A 15,658-nucleotide genomic window follows, 5' to 3' on the forward strand; every position below is an offset into this window, starting at 1 on the left:
GAGGCACTCTACCACTGAGCTACATCCTGGCCCTTATTATTTTTTATTTTGACACAGCATCTCACTAAGTTGCTGAGGCTATCCTCAAACATGCAATCCTCCTGCCTCAGCTTCCAGTGTCATTGGGATTATAAGCTTGCACCACCGAAGAGTAATCATTTTTAAACAGAAATGAGGGGCTGGGGATGTGGTTCAAGCGGTAGCATGCTTGCCTGGCATGTGTGCGGCCCGGGTTCGATCCTCAGCACCACATACAAAGATGTTGTGTCCGCCGAAAACTAAAAAAATGAATAAAAAATAAATAAATAAATAAACAGAAATCAGATCATGGCTTCTCTATGTTTAAAATCTTCCAGTGGTTTCCCACTACATAAAGGCTAAACTTCTTGTCCTACCATAGGAGAACCTGTCTATCTCCTGTCTACATATCTGATCCCATCTACTTTGATCCCCTACCTGCCTTAGTTTATCTCTGTTGCTATAATAGATTTTCTGAGACTGGGTCATATGGCTGTTGGCTCTGGAGGCTGAGAAGTCCAAAACCATGTCACTGGCATTTGTCTGGCTCCTGGTCAGGGCCTCACACTGCACCAACCCATGATGGAAAGCAGAAGGGCAAGTGGGCTTGTGCAAAGAGAGGGGGTGTCCCAATACCAGACTCAATCTTAGAGGAGGTCTGCATTAATCCCCTCACAAAGTTTGAGGCCCATGATCCAAAAACCTCTTAAAAGGCCCCACTGTCTCTCACTACCATTATATTGGCAAGTAAATTTCAACACAAGTGTTGGTGAAGAGACAGCATCTCCACGCCCCAGGACCACCTTGTTCCTTACTCTTGTCACATTGCCTTTCTTGTGATTTGCTCACTATCACTCATTCTCAAGATGTGGCCTCTACCTAGAAACTGGTTTTCCTGCCTATTTTTACCTCGCTGTGTTATTCTCAGTATTGAAATCTCAGGTCAAAGTTCCTCTTCAATCACCCAAACTAAAGCAACTATGAAGTCCGCCTCCTCTTCATACCATTTATTTCTATCTGATACTCCTTGTTTGTAATTACTTTCTCTACCTCCTCCCTGGAGTTTTATGTTCGTGAAAGCAAGGACCTTACCTGTGTTATTCACTTTTATCTGGCTAAAATAACTCAGATGTATTATCTGGATAGAGTCTTAGATGTCCGTGCCTGACATTTAAAAGACATTTGGAAATAACATAATTGATGGATAAGAATGGCTTCAAGAAAGCAATAGAATATGTGGTGACTCTTGAAGAAAGAGTAAGATCTTAGAAAGCAGAGATAGCTACTCTGGGAAAATTTGGCAGTTTCTTTTACAACTAAAATTGTATTGCCATAAATGTTTTGCTATTCTCCTATTGCTATTAACAAAGTATCTCACATTTTCTGGCTAAAAGAACTCAGATGTATTATCTGGAGTCCTGAATGTCAGAAGTAAGAAGAAGGTCATATGAGCTAAAGCCAGGTTATCAGCAGGGCTGACACAGGAGGGCCCTTTCCTCTAAAAGCTCTAGAGGAGCTTCTTGTCTTTTCCAGCTTCTAGAGGTTTCATTCATTCCCTGGATCACAGTCCCTTTCTCCATGTTCTAAGCCAACAGGGCAGCATCTTCTAATATCTCTTGCCTCACTCTCACTAGGACCCTTCTGATTATCCTGGGCTCAGGCAGATAATCCAAGAAAATCTCCCTGCCATGAAAGGGTTTTCATGTTGAGAGATAAAGGCATGGGTATCTTATATTGCTCACCACACCATACAATCATGTTTGAATTTTGGGGCCAATTATCTTAGAATTATACTCTTGGGCATTCACCCTTGAAAAGTAAAAACTTATATTCATGCAAAAACTGGTACATGTATGTCCATGAGTACCCAAATCGGGAAACAACCAAATAGGAGAGGGAGGGAGAGAGAAGAAAGAAAGAGCCAGAGAGAAAGGGGAGGGGGAAGAAAAAGGTACTAAGCAAAAAGAAGTTTTTAAAAATTACATAGTCGTAGTAGTGCAAGCATGTAATCCCAGTGACTTGGAAGGCTAAGGCATGAGGATCAAGAAGATCAAAGCCAGCCTCAGCCACTTAGAGAGATGCTATCTCAAACAAAAAAATAAAAAGGGCTGGGGATGTGTCTCCATGGTTAAGCACCCTTGGGATCAATCACTGCCCCCCACCCAAGAAAAATTATATACTGTGAGAGTCCACTATACAATGTTTTTGAAATCAGATTATATGGGTAGAAAAAATATTAGTGTTGCCAGATTAGGGATGGGGGATAAGTATCTACAAAGGAGTAGCATGATGGCGCCTTGTGCTGTAGAACAGTTCTGTATCATGCTAGAGGTGGTAACTACACACAGCTGCATGTATGACCTAGTGACTGAGGACCACACACTCACAACGCGTGTATAAATATTAAGACCTGAGTAAGCTTTATGGATGGTACCAAAGTCAGTTTCCTGGTTTTGATACGTGATACGGTACTATATGTAAGATGTCAACATTAGGGGAGGTGCTCTGAAATCTGCACGGTTCCTCTCTACATATTTTTTTTTTTTTGCAACTTCCTGTGAATTAGTTATTTCAAAATAAAACTGTAAAAACAAAAGAGCGAGAGAAAGAGATGCAAGGTCCTCTTTGAGGGAGAACGGGGGTTTGTGCAGTATGCTTTCTTTAACTCAACACACATACAAATTAATGCAAGATAGTCTATGATCAGATCTACGAGAGAGAGAGAGAGAGAGAGAGAGAGAGAGAGAGAGAGAGAGAGACTCAAACTTTAAAGCTTCTAGAAAAAAAATTGAAAGAATATCTTCATTAATCTGGAGTTGGCAAAGAATTTTAGATAGGACTTGGAAAGTGTTGGCAATAAAAGAAAGCAGTAATTAAGTGGGTGCTATGCTTTGGATATGGTTTGAGTGTCCCCCAAAGGTTCATGGGCTGAAGGCTTGCTTCCCGGTGGCAGTACTGGAAAATGGTGTGGACCTTGGGGATGACTAAAGAGAGGTCCTGAGGTCACTGAGGATGCTGCCCTCAGAAAGGATTAGAATATTTCTAATGGGGCCCTTTGGTAGTCCTTGGAGAGGGTTGTAGGCTTTATTCACTTTCTCTCAAGCTTCTCACCATCTTCCAATGAGGCCCTCACTATAGCTTTCACCATGCTGTTTGGACTTCGAGCCTCCAAAACTTTGAGGTAAATAAACCTCTTTCCTTTTGATTGAAATTTTTTGGGGGACGGGGGTGGTGCTGGGGATTGAACCCAGGGCTTTGTGCATGTGAGGCAAGCACTCTACCAACTGAGCTATACCCTTAGCTCATAAAACCTCTTTCCTTTATAACATTAGCTTGTGTCAGGTATTTTACTGAGGTAATGAAAAAATATGCAAATATAATTAACTTTGAAAAATTAACAAAATTACTCATCAAAAGACTAATTAAGGGGGCTGGGGATGTGGCTCAAGTGGTGGCGCACTTGCCTGGCATGCGTGCGGCCCAGGTTTGATCCTCAGCACCACAAACAAAGGAAAATGTTGTGTCCGCCAAAAACTAGAATATAAATATTAAAAAAAAAAAAGACTAATTAGGGGCTCAGTAGCAAAGCACTTGCCTAGCATGTGTGAGGCACTATATTCAACCCTCAGCATCACAGAAAAATTGACAAAATAAAGGCATTCTGTCCATCGATAACTACAAAAGAAATTAAAAAAAAAAAAAAAAGAATACTTGGGGCTGGGGATGTGGCTCAAGTGGTAGCTCACTCACCTGGCATGCGTGTGGCCCGGGTTCAATCCTCAGCACCACATACAAACAAAGATGTTGTGTCCGCTGAAAACTAAGAAATAAATGTTAAAAATCTCTCTCTCTCTCTCTCTCTCTCTCTCTCTCTCTCTCTCTCTCTCTTAAAAAAAATCTCTCTCTCTCTCTTTAAAAAAAAAGAATACTTTAAGAAAAGACTAAATAGCAAAATGAATAGACAAGTCACAGACTCATAGAAAATAGTTATGCTACACATACCTGACAAACCACTTGAATATGGAATATATAAATAGCCCTTCAATTCAATAGCAAACAAACAAACAAAAAAACCTAAGTAGGAACTTTACAAAGCAAAATCATGAATGTCCAATAAGTAAATACAAATGTGGACAGTGTCACTCATCACCAGACAAATACAAAATAAAATAATAGTGAAATAATACTACACACTTACTAGAATCAAAATAAAATGATAGTGAATTTATACTACACACCTACTAGAATCGTTAAAATTTAAAAGACCAACAGTGATGGTTAATTTTATGTCAACTTGATTAGGATATGGTGCCCATTTGTTTGTTCAAACATTGGTGCAGATGTTTCTATGAAGGTATTTTTTAGATATAGCTAACGTTTAACTTAGTAAACTTTGAGTAAAGTATATTACTTGCCATAACATGGTCTCACCTAATCAGCAGAAGGCCTTATGGGCATAAGATTCCTATAAGGAGGAATTTATGACTGCAAAACAGGAACCTTGCTACCAAAGTCTGGATGGTCACCCCAGTCTGGGCGTCCAGATCACTGCCCTGGTTCAATTTCTTACTTGTTACATCATAGTAGGGACTTCCAACCCTTTGCATGTGGAACTGGAAACCAGGAGTCCAATAATTATATTTTAGCAAATTAATATTATAAACTATAGGGACTTAGGGTTTGCAAACATAGGCTTTCCCCCTAATTTTTTCAACAAAAGCTGGCATTTTTAATTTTAAAAAACTTACAAATCACAATTGTCCTATAACACCACCCTGAATTCAATATAGTTCTTAATAATAACAATGCAGACTTTTGCAGAACTCAGCCAGAGTCTGATAAGAAAGGAGAGGTGAGCTGTTTTCTATAAACAATAAAAAGTTTGATAAATCATTCTGTTTTTTAAAAATAGACACAAGCATCACTTTGGGGAGCCTTCATTAAACACAATAGATACTCAAAAATGATCAGATTGTTCTCATTATAATAATTGTTAGTGCCTTAAATTAAGTAGAATTTATTTTAACATTCCATATAAATCTGCTCAGAAAAAAATACATGGCCAAATTGCCTATGAGCTGAACTTTCCATTGCCTATGGAGAAAACTTCAATGAAGAGACCATTATTTAATAAAATTAAAGACACAGGAACCAGTGATGTTCAGTTTACATCCTAATCAACTTCTACGAAGTTCACCCACCACAGAAACCTAAGAGCCCGGGCCTGCTGCCTCAGCTTCCCCTGCCTCTGGGTCTTCTTGCCTGTGGACTCTTGGATGGCACTCACTTGCCCTTTCATGTCCCCTATTGTTCCTAGCGGGTGATGTGGTTGCATGATAGCGTGACTTTTCCCTGGCTATACCCAAAATCTGTTCACGATGACAGCATTCACAAAACAGGGTGGGGTACACTTTGCAGGCTTTTGAAGGAGTGTCTGAAAGAAGTCTTTACACAGTACTCTGAAAGAAGCAAGAAAAAAATACCAACAGGTAAACAATCTTGCTCCTTAAATAGAAAAAAGGTGGAGATGATGCATAGAACAAGAATGTTCCTAAAATCCACACCCTGAAACCTACCCTTTAAAATGCAAATTTTTTATAACACTATCATGATATATTTTATGCAGACTTGTCTTATCACCACTAAGCAATGTTCTAAATATTGGAGTATTTGAAATGATCTTTAAGTTAGAAAAAGACTGCTTTAGAGAAAAAGCCTTTGAAAATTAGAAATGGTGTAACTATTAAATCTCTAATTTGGGAACATTTAACAGCAGATATAGATAGGGTTGCTCCTTTTCTCATTTTAATTCTCTTTATTCATTTTAAAAGGTGATTTCTATTATAATTTATATAAATAGATTAATTCAGAGCAGGGCTTGTGCTTTATGTTTCATAATTTACAGTATTGCTTGAAATAGAGATATCCTAATAATTATAAAAAACAGTCAATATTGGCTTCCTAGCCTAATTCAAATCTTACAAATCGAACAGTCACACTCCTGGTGACAATGGCATGGCAGTGAACTGGCCAGACGATGGCAGCCATAGCACGGACTTTGTGGAGCCAGGCAAATCTGCTCTGAGTCTGATTCTGTCACTTTCTAACAGTGCAGTTGACAAAATCCCCATATTCTTCACCTTTAAAAAGCAAAAAGGGAACGGGATGTCTTCTGTATTCTTAGCTCAGGTCAGTCATTAAATTTAAGGTAACTATTTTTTTTTAATTTCAAACATAATTCAAGGCAAACGATTATTTCTATTCCTTAATTTGTCCAATCATATAATTAATAATATTTATAATCATAGTACTTTGAGAAAATAAATCTGAGAAAGCAAAAGTAACATGAGACCTTAATATCCGTTTTCTGAGACACTTAATGTCTTAAAACTAGGAATTGATCTTTCATGTTCTCCACTTTTGCTATGAGATATTTAAGAGAAGTCCATAGGATTCTTCCCTCCAACCTGACCCTTAAATTTACTTAACATCTACACACTCTATGGTAATTAACATGCTTCTTTATTTCTCAGTTTAGTCATTATAAGAGACTGAAGACAATAGACTGTACAACTCAGGAAGGCCTACCTTGTCATAGAAGCAAAGGGAACATTATCTAGAGCGCTTTTTAACTTGGTAGTTGTGGCAGACAGAATGCCCCCTATTCAATGTTGTCTAAATCCTAATCACTGAAACTATCATCACTTACCTAACAAAGCTATAAGGGTTGCAGATGGAAGTAAGGTAGCTAATCATCCAACTTTTAAATAAAGAGATGGTATTGGATTACGGTGACGGGAGTATAATCATTTGTCTTTGCATGTGGAAGCTGAAGGCAGAGGAGTTAAGAGTGATGCAATGTGAGAAGGACTTGGCCAGCCATTGCTGGCTTTGAAAATGAAGAGGCCAGCAACCAGGGAATGGGGAAAGTCTTCAGGAACTAGAAAAGGCAAGGAAACTCATTCTCCCTACAACCTCCAGAAAGAAATGTATGCCTGACACCTGCATTTTAGCTCCATGAGATCCATTTTGAGCTTCTCAAGTACAGAGCCATGAGATTATTTGTATTGTTTTAAACCACTAAGTTTGAGGTCATCTTTCATAGGCAGTGATAAGGAACTAGAAAAGAGGATCCTGTTACATGCTAATGTGATGGTGCCTTTTGGATCTGCTTTGGGTGTCCTGTGTAGACTGGCAGAGTTGTGACAGTGGTCTACTTTATGCTTTGAATATAGCCATTGATGCTCTGCCACTACAACTTATTTTTTAAATGGAAATGTTTCTTTCTCTTTCTCTCTCCCTGCTCCTCCCTAATTTCTCCCCATCCCTAATTTCAGGAGAAATAGGATCACCTTTCTTCCCCATCCTAGGCAGATTTATCTATCCTTGAGTACACACCCACCATAGGAAGAAAGCAATACAGACTTTGGGGATGGTACCAGAAGATCTCAGAAATGACTGTCTCCAAAATTAACAAGTGAATTACAACTAACATTTGAATCACCTCTATAAAAGCCCCCTGTTCCTGCTGAGGACAGAATCACAGCCTCCAGGACAGGAGTTCTGTGTTTCTCCTTTGCTAGCAAAGCAATAATCCTTTTTTCCCCTTTTTCTCAAAGCCGTGTACTCGACATTGACTGGCATTGGGGACAAAGATAAAGCTTTCAGCAACAGAGTGGGGCTTCTTGCTTCAAGGCCCTTATTACTTACAGGTATTTGTCTTATCTTAAGATCTTGTTTTAAGTACTTGCTTTTAGTCTTTAAGCCCCCATAAGCTATCACTAGATTTTTTTCACCTTTTTAAAAATGTTCTCTGCAAATTCTAGCTATTCAGTTGATGAACTATCTTCCTCAAAGGTACGCATTCTCTCTTCTGTTTCTCTGTTGGGATCAACTCTAGTCTATATTATGCACAGATTAGAGGAGGATTTTTTATAAAGGGTGTGTAATTTTCGGCTTGGGATTAAAATAGAAAATGAATGCCTCCACTTATCTACTTTCAAAGTAAATGCAAAGCCAAACTTCCTCCTCTCTTCCCCAACATAATATCAGCTTAGAATCAGAAAAATGGATTGGTTATTTCGGGCCCAATATCCAATAGCTATATTAAGATCCAAGAAGTAGGAGGCGAGTCAATTTAGAGGTTATCACAGTGTGGTGAAACAAAAAAAAAAAAGAAAAGTAGTTTTTAGAGTCAGAAAAATCATGTGCTTGGTAAATTTCTCTCTCTCTAGCTCCTCCTCTAAGCCTTTATAACAGAATGGTGGTATTCATTTTTTTGTTCTTAAACTCAGTAATGGGAACTCTTCACTGGTGTTTGAGTAAACATGCCACTTCTAGCAAAAAAAAAAGGGGGGATGTAATGCTAGATTCATGGGACCCCAATAGACCGCCAGGAGCCGAATCCGATGCAATCACAACAGAGTCTTTATTGCAAGCTCGAGCCTGGACTCACAACTGTTTCCAACACAGCGTTCCCAGGGAGTGAGCCCTGGTCCTTTGTTCAGCGAGATTTTATAGGTTTTTGGGGGGATACTCTATGCGTCACAACATCACACAGCAAATCATTTCATATCGCAGGAAAATCAAACAACTCTTAATATTGATTAGCACATTCACTGGCGGGAACAAGTTGGGTAAGGGTGATTGGTTAGTACAAGAGGTGGATACATTTGAACTGATTGGTTTAAGCTGTTATGAGTGTACATGCTAAACTACACGGTTTCCTAACGTGTTATCAATCAAACTACTGGGAGGGTCACCTGGCATTTCAGGTATTTTCCAAGTCTCATGCTGATTGGTGGTTGCTAGGGGGTTGCTATGGGTCCTCACCTAACTGAGTCAGGGACACCTGGCGCTGCAGATCTCTTCTGCAGCTCAAGAACAGGAGTGTTCTGCCAGTAGTCAGAGCCAGATTAGGGAATCCTAATGCCCTGTTATTTACAGACAAACAACTCAGCAGGGTGGGTATGTGCCTAGGAGTGCTCTGTGGGTTTTTCCAAGGACAAGGGTCACACCCCCTCCCTTTGGACCCCCTTAGAAGCTGGTTTCTCAAAAATGGAGCCAGTTTCTCAGGACCAGTGTGTGTGAAAGGCTGTCCCTCTGGTTGCATGCAGAGTGCCTACTTAGTGTGCAGACCTTGTCCCATCATAGAGTACTTTGAGAATCTAATCAAAGCTGTATTCCTAAAAAAATAAACAACCACAGCACAAAAACTGTCATAAAACTTCATTCTCAAAGGCTTTAAACATGTTACAACTTCAGAACCTGGGCAGTGTGAATTCTCTTGCAGTGAAAAGGAATCAGCAGCAACTTGGGATTTAGAACTATTCAAGTAGAGAGGACAGTAATGTCACAGCTTTCAGCTGAGAATCAAGCAACCAACTTTGCCATGAATTCACTTTGCCAAGTTATTTAAAAGGTTTGGGTTAAAAAAAAAATGAGAGGAATGATTAATCAAAGTAATCTTCAGGGTTTTTTGTTGTTGTTTTAATCCTGAGTTTTTACCATTCTGTCTTGGTCTGTCTCTACTTTATAAATTTCAATGTTGGTGTTATAGACTAAGCCTTATGTCCTCTAAACATCCAGATGCTGAAGCTCTAACCACTAGTGTAGCTATATTTGGAGATGGGGCATCCAAGGAAGTAGTAGAGGTTAAACAAGGTCATAAAGATGGGACTATTTTTGTAGATCATTGTCCTTATGAGAACCCGCCACTGGAACATGCATAAAGAGGTCATGTCACTTTAAATGCTTTTAATGTATTGTTAAAACACACTTTTCTAAATACAGCCATGTGAATCACTGTGATGCCTAAGCTCTTGTGACCCAAAAGCTCAAGAACAGGAGTGTTCTGCCAGTAGTCAGAGCCAGATTAGGGAATCCTAATGCCCTAAATTAAATAAAATATTATGGCCTTTTAAAAAAAGATTATTTTAATAGAAAATGTGATAATAACATGAACAAGTTTAACAAAATTTTTTTAAGTATTCCCTTTTTTAGACAATCTGGCATCTTAAACTTTTTTTATTATTATTATATTGCACTATAGAGCAAGACATCTAAAAGCAAAAGATTTATTTAATTGTAAAACTACCTAAAACACATCCTTGAACTATGTCAACTTTTGTCATAAATGGCTTGATAATTAATATAGTAAATTAATATTTTCACTTCTCTATTTTTAAAAAATTCTAGGTATAAAACTTTCATTAGAAAGTTTCAGCCCAGAATCACAGCCTTTGTGACAGGAGTCCCCTGTGTTTCTCCTTTGCTGGCAAAGCAGTAAACCCTTTTTTTTTTTTTCCTTTTTCTCAAAACTGTGTCCTCATTATTGGATTGGCATCAGGGACAAGGACTAACCTTTTGGCAACAAATCTGGCAACCCATATGGGACCCAAGAGCAGCCCCCACTCCAGCTTTTTTGGGCAGGCCTGGCTCTCCAAGGACCCCTACTTCCATGCTGAGGATTCATGGTGCTGGTGAGTTTGTTGAGCGCCAACTGCTGAAGAAATTGGGAGACAGTGTGAGGTTGCCTCAGACCAAACCAGAGGAGCTCTAGAGGTTAAATGAGGTCATAAAGGTGGGACTGTTATTGTAGATTATTATGTATGTGAGTAAAGGGAGGGACTGGGGGACTATCCCAGCAGCTGCCAAGCTCTTTTTGCTTTGAGAAACTCCTGCCTTCTCTCCCTGAACCGCACAAGTTGCTCCATCAGTTGGTCTACTTTGAGAAAGTAGAAGCTACCTAGGAGCCCTGAGCTACTAGTCATCTCCTTAGCATTCGCAGGGACTAGAAATCTCATGAAATATGAATTTGATACCTCTAAATTACTAAAGACACTATGAGAAGACCTGTCCTCTTTGTAGTCTAAAAAAAGTGACCCAATAAACAACTGTGTCCATGTGTCTGCACTATACTGTTCATACAATATAAAAGAGAATACTGATCCACTGGAGATTATATTCCCCAGAACACCAATTTAAGTAAATTCTCCTGAATCTGTGAAACTGTTAAGAAATTTAAGCCTATATTTTATCAAGAAAAAAAAAAATACAATACTGAGGGGATACCAGATAACTAATGAGTCTAATTTGTAGAAAGATAAAAATTACTATTTAAAAAAGTATGTGTTGCTCTTTTATTTTTTTAAATTTTTTTTTAAATTTATTTTTAAGTTTTAGGTGGACACAATATCTTTATTTTGCGTTTATGTGGTGCTGAGGATCGAACCCAGTGCCTCATGCATGCTAGGCAAGCACTCTACCACTGAGCCACAACCCCAACCTGTGTTGCTCTTTTAAAAATGTGTGCTACTTATGCAAATCAGTCTGCATCTTCATTAATTTAGGAAACAACAGCAGAATTAAAATGATTTGGTTAGCAAATGGACTCCTCAGAATGTTTCCTTAGCTTTAAGCAGTTAATTCAATATTTGCAAACTACAAGGATTTCTGCATCCTGTTAGAGAGCAAATGGTATCTGCAAAATATTGAATGAACATGAATGACTGTGGGTTCAGAAAAACAAATGAATTTCTGTTTTGGAGAGCACTGGAGGCTAGCAGGATTATTCTTACTATTTTCACTGCTTGTGATGAGAGGGGGAGAAAGAAAACCCAGTCTTAGAATCTCCATTACTTGTTGGCACTGATCACAAACATAGGACCACCCATGGAGAGCCAACACAGAAGTTTGTTTTTATTATAATTGTTTTCTTAGGGAGTGGAGAGAGTGTGAATGGTTTAGGTAAAGGGTGGGAGTGAAAATGTTTATAAAGGAACATAAATAATAGGAGTTCTTAAGTAACTTCCTCTGAATGAATCTGACTAACCTGGCGGGCGTTTAGTTGGCTCCCATGCAATCCATCAAACCAGGAAGTGGGTCAGCCAGACCTGGGTAGACAAGACAATTGGTAGGTATGGAAATAATCAAAGGGCTTCTGTCAATCAGTGGGGTGTGGAGGAGGTTATAAAATGTCTTAGACTTAAAATGTTGCCTGCCATATCTCAGAGGCTCTCCCCATCTTTTCATCTTCCTTGACTTCACTGACCCAAGTAGGTGTGTATGGAAAGAAGCAGATCATAAAGAAAGTAGAGATTTTCAATACGACATAAAATGTACTACATACATAAAGCTAAACAGAGGAGAAATACAGTTAGATTAAATATGATACAAGGAGCTGGGTATGGTAGTGCACACATGTAGTCCCAGTGGCTGGGGAGGCTGAGGTAGGAGGATTTTGAATTCAAAGCCAGCATCAGCAATTCAGCGAAGCCCTAAGCAACTTAGTGAGACCCTGTCTCTAAATAAGATAAAGAAAAACTGCTGGGGCTGTGGCTCAGTGGTTAAGTGCCCCTGAGTTCACTCCCTGGTACCAAATAAATAAAATGTGATGATCCTTTGTTAAAAATATTATTCCTCCCAGATTAATCCTAAAAGATTCTAGTTATAAATAGCCAAGTTTTAGTTACCAGTGAATATGAGGGTATATTTCTTTGAATAAAGTAGCAAATCCTAAAGGTGTGGGCTACTGACTCTATAGTCCATCTTACTCTTGGACAATCCTTAATGATACTTTGAGGATTCTGATACAAGGCTCAGAGTTGTGCACCTTCCCACAATTATTGTCTACCTTTTAGAAAATTCAGCTAAACCATTTAATGACTTTTAAATTCTACTACATTCAGCTACCACCCACCACTTTCCAGGTTAACTCATTAGGAATAGTATGAGTGCATACAATGTAACCTGTGATCTTTCTACTGAATTCAGTACCAACAATCCTCTCCTACTTGAATTCATACCATGTTACACTCTTATCTAATGAAGGCCTAGTCCCTTACTCCTCAATTTCTTTAAAGTCTTCTTTACAGTTTTTTTATTCCCTATCACATTTTTAAAAATATTTTTTAGTTGTCAATGGACCTTTATTTTATTGATTTGTATGTGGAGCTGAGAATCGAACACAATGACTCACACATTACATTGCTTGGGTCTGAGCCTAATAGTTACATGGTGATATTAAAGACAATGGGAGAGAAAATGAGAAGAGAGATTGTAAGAGAGCTAAAAACATGTGAACATTATAGGAAATTAATAGAAAATATATAAAATGAATAAGCCAAGACATAGCATAAGCATAATATCTAAAAAGTAATAAGATAATACCTGAATCAAAAAAACTAAGAGCTAGAGTTTTTTCTGGAGGGTAGGCACATGGGGCACAATTTTCTCAATTATGAAATTAAGGATTGTCCAAGAGTAAGATGGACTATAGGATTGTGGAGATAACTCAGAGGTACATCATGGGTTTAGCATGTGCCAAGCCCTGGGTTCAGTTCTCAGCAACAAAAAGATTTTCTTATTTGAAAATAAAACTCTGTGCATTTTTTCAGAAAAGTAACTTAATTTTGAAATAAGTCAACTCTACATATTTTCCCACTCACAGACTGTGAAAAGCAGCTCTATCACGAGAGTGGTAACCAGAAGGAGGAACAGGAAGGGCTTCTGGAGGGAGACTGATGACTTCATTTGAGTGATGTTTACAGGTTTGGGGTATAGACTGGGGGACACACTACTAAAATTTAAATCTGAAGACCACGGCTTCAGCCGCATATAGCCAGTTCTCTGCTGCTCACCTGGGTCTTACACAAACTGAATTAACCAAATCCCACCCCCACATCACCTCCTCTGATATCATCTCTCTCAATGGGTGGCATTATCATCAACCCACTCACCTCAGCTAGAAATCTGGAATCATCCTTGAGTATTTCCTTTTACTTATTCCCAATATGTCCCAGGTTCTGCTGATATGGTTACTTAAATGTTTTCATATACACCTTTATCCATTTCCACTTGCCTGATTCAGTCTTTTATCATTCAATTCCTTAATTACAATAGTCCTGTCTACAGTTTTGTCTCTCTCAATTCTACCCTTCACTTAGTCACCAGAGAGATCTTGTCATGTTTACCCTTCAATCAACTCAGTGGTTCTAACCCTTTGTGTAGGTTTGGGTGTGTGGGTACATAATTGTAGAAAAGGAAAAATTTTGGAGATGCTAACGTAGAGATTAAAAGATTTAAAGAAACCCTGAATAATTACAAATCAATTATTAGCATAATATCACAATTTTTGCATTCATTCATCCAATCAAAGAATAATTATTGGGCACCACTGTTATTTGCACAGAGTGCACAGGGGGTTCTGCAAAGCAATAGAGTCTCTGTTCTTCAGTAGCTGACACTCCAGGGGAGGGGGAGAGAGACATTTAAACAGATAGATAGCAATCAGTACTATGAAGAAATTAGCCCCCAAATCTGGGTAGGTTATTTTAGCCAGTCAAGTTCTCAGTGATTAAGTGACATATGAATAGACTTTTGAAAGAAGTGAGAGTCACGTGGGCATCTAAAAAAAAAAAAAAGGTGTATCAGAAAGAAGAAGCCGCCCATGCAGATATCCTGAAATAGAAGTGCTTGGAGTGTTTGAGGAACAGCCAGGAACCCAGGTGGTTGGAGAATAGTGAACAAGAAGGAAACTAGTAAAGGTGATGTGAGAGAGGAAGTCATGCAATGGATCACCAAGGAAGCTGACCTGGAACTTATCCTAAAAGTGATGGAAATTCTCTAGTGACTTGAACAGAACTGTGAGGAGAACTGAACCTACAATGTAAATCTGTCTACCCTTTTGATTTTTACAAATTGAAGCCTCTGGTATAAATCTTCTGTCCTTTCCCTGCTGTGTTTGTGAAGAGAGGTATCTTAATGTTTGTAATTTTTATGGAGTGAGTTTGAATGGAAGGAGAGAACAGGGGAAGTCTGCAGGCCAGGATAGGTTCCATTCTCTCTTAATGCACAAACACGCCTAAGATAAAAGATCATTTTAAAAAAAAAACTTCACTCATTGCTGACAGAGAGATTCTACTTACTTACATTTCTTTAAGCTTATTCTAAGAATGTTGATATTAATATGCATGATAGATTATGCAAAGAGAACCTGCATTTCCTCTTTCCACCCCTGCTCTGGGTTATATTACAAAGCATTCCTGAGATGACTAACAACAAAGAGTACTATGCTCCAAATTATTTTTCCCCCCACATTGTGGACTGACTTCTTCAGGTGGAAGAAAAGATAATTGATGGTATTTCCTGATTACATACTCCATCTCTAAGACAAAAATAAAGAGAACTCTTCTCTAGTTTTAATTTTAAAATACTTCCGGATGCCCTGGCTGGGATCATGTTCATCCTTGGCTCAATCCCTGTGGCTAGAGGAATGAATGAGTCATTCTGACAGGCCAGGTCCAGATGGGGGCCCATCCCAGCCCTGGGGAGAAGGTACTATAATGGAGGGGCCCAGCAGGAAGGGAAAAGGAGACAGGACAGACAAATGTATTAGTATCTCCTATGTATGGTAAGTAAAACCATTGACCATCTAAAGAAAACCCACTTCTCCAGCAGTACTATGTTCCACTCATTACTTCAAATTTTATTCTCCAGAAATACAGCAGAGTAGCTCAGATAATAAATTTTGAGTTTAGCAGATTTAGGTTTGTATAAATTTACCATTTACTAATTATGTGATGGGTAATTTTTTTAACCTCTCTGAGCTTTAGTTTCTTGATTTCTTAAGTCGGGTAAA

At 38.6% G+C, this 15,658-nt stretch overlaps 1 protein-coding gene across 1 annotated transcript in view; it reads left to right on the forward strand.

The window, feature by feature from the left end:
- Positions 1-3,164: 3,164 nt before the first annotated feature.
- LOC124105521 (piggyBac transposable element-derived protein 1-like) overlaps positions 3,165-15,658 on the forward strand; it is a 36,557-nt gene continuing 24,063 nt past the window's right edge. The window contains exon 1 of the mRNA XM_058585106.1: positions 3,165-3,199. Coding sequence (XP_058441089.1) covers positions 3,165-3,199 — 35 coding nt within the window. The remainder of the gene's footprint in view (positions 3,200-15,658) is intronic.

This window comes from Marmota monax, unplaced genomic scaffold (assembly GCF_021218885.2).
Source record: "Marmota monax isolate L192 unplaced genomic scaffold, Marmota_monax_Labrador192_F-V1.1 WCK01_AAM20220418_F8-fsc00250, whole genome shotgun sequence".
Classification (NCBI taxonomy): domain Eukaryota; kingdom Metazoa; phylum Chordata; class Mammalia; order Rodentia; family Sciuridae; genus Marmota; species Marmota monax.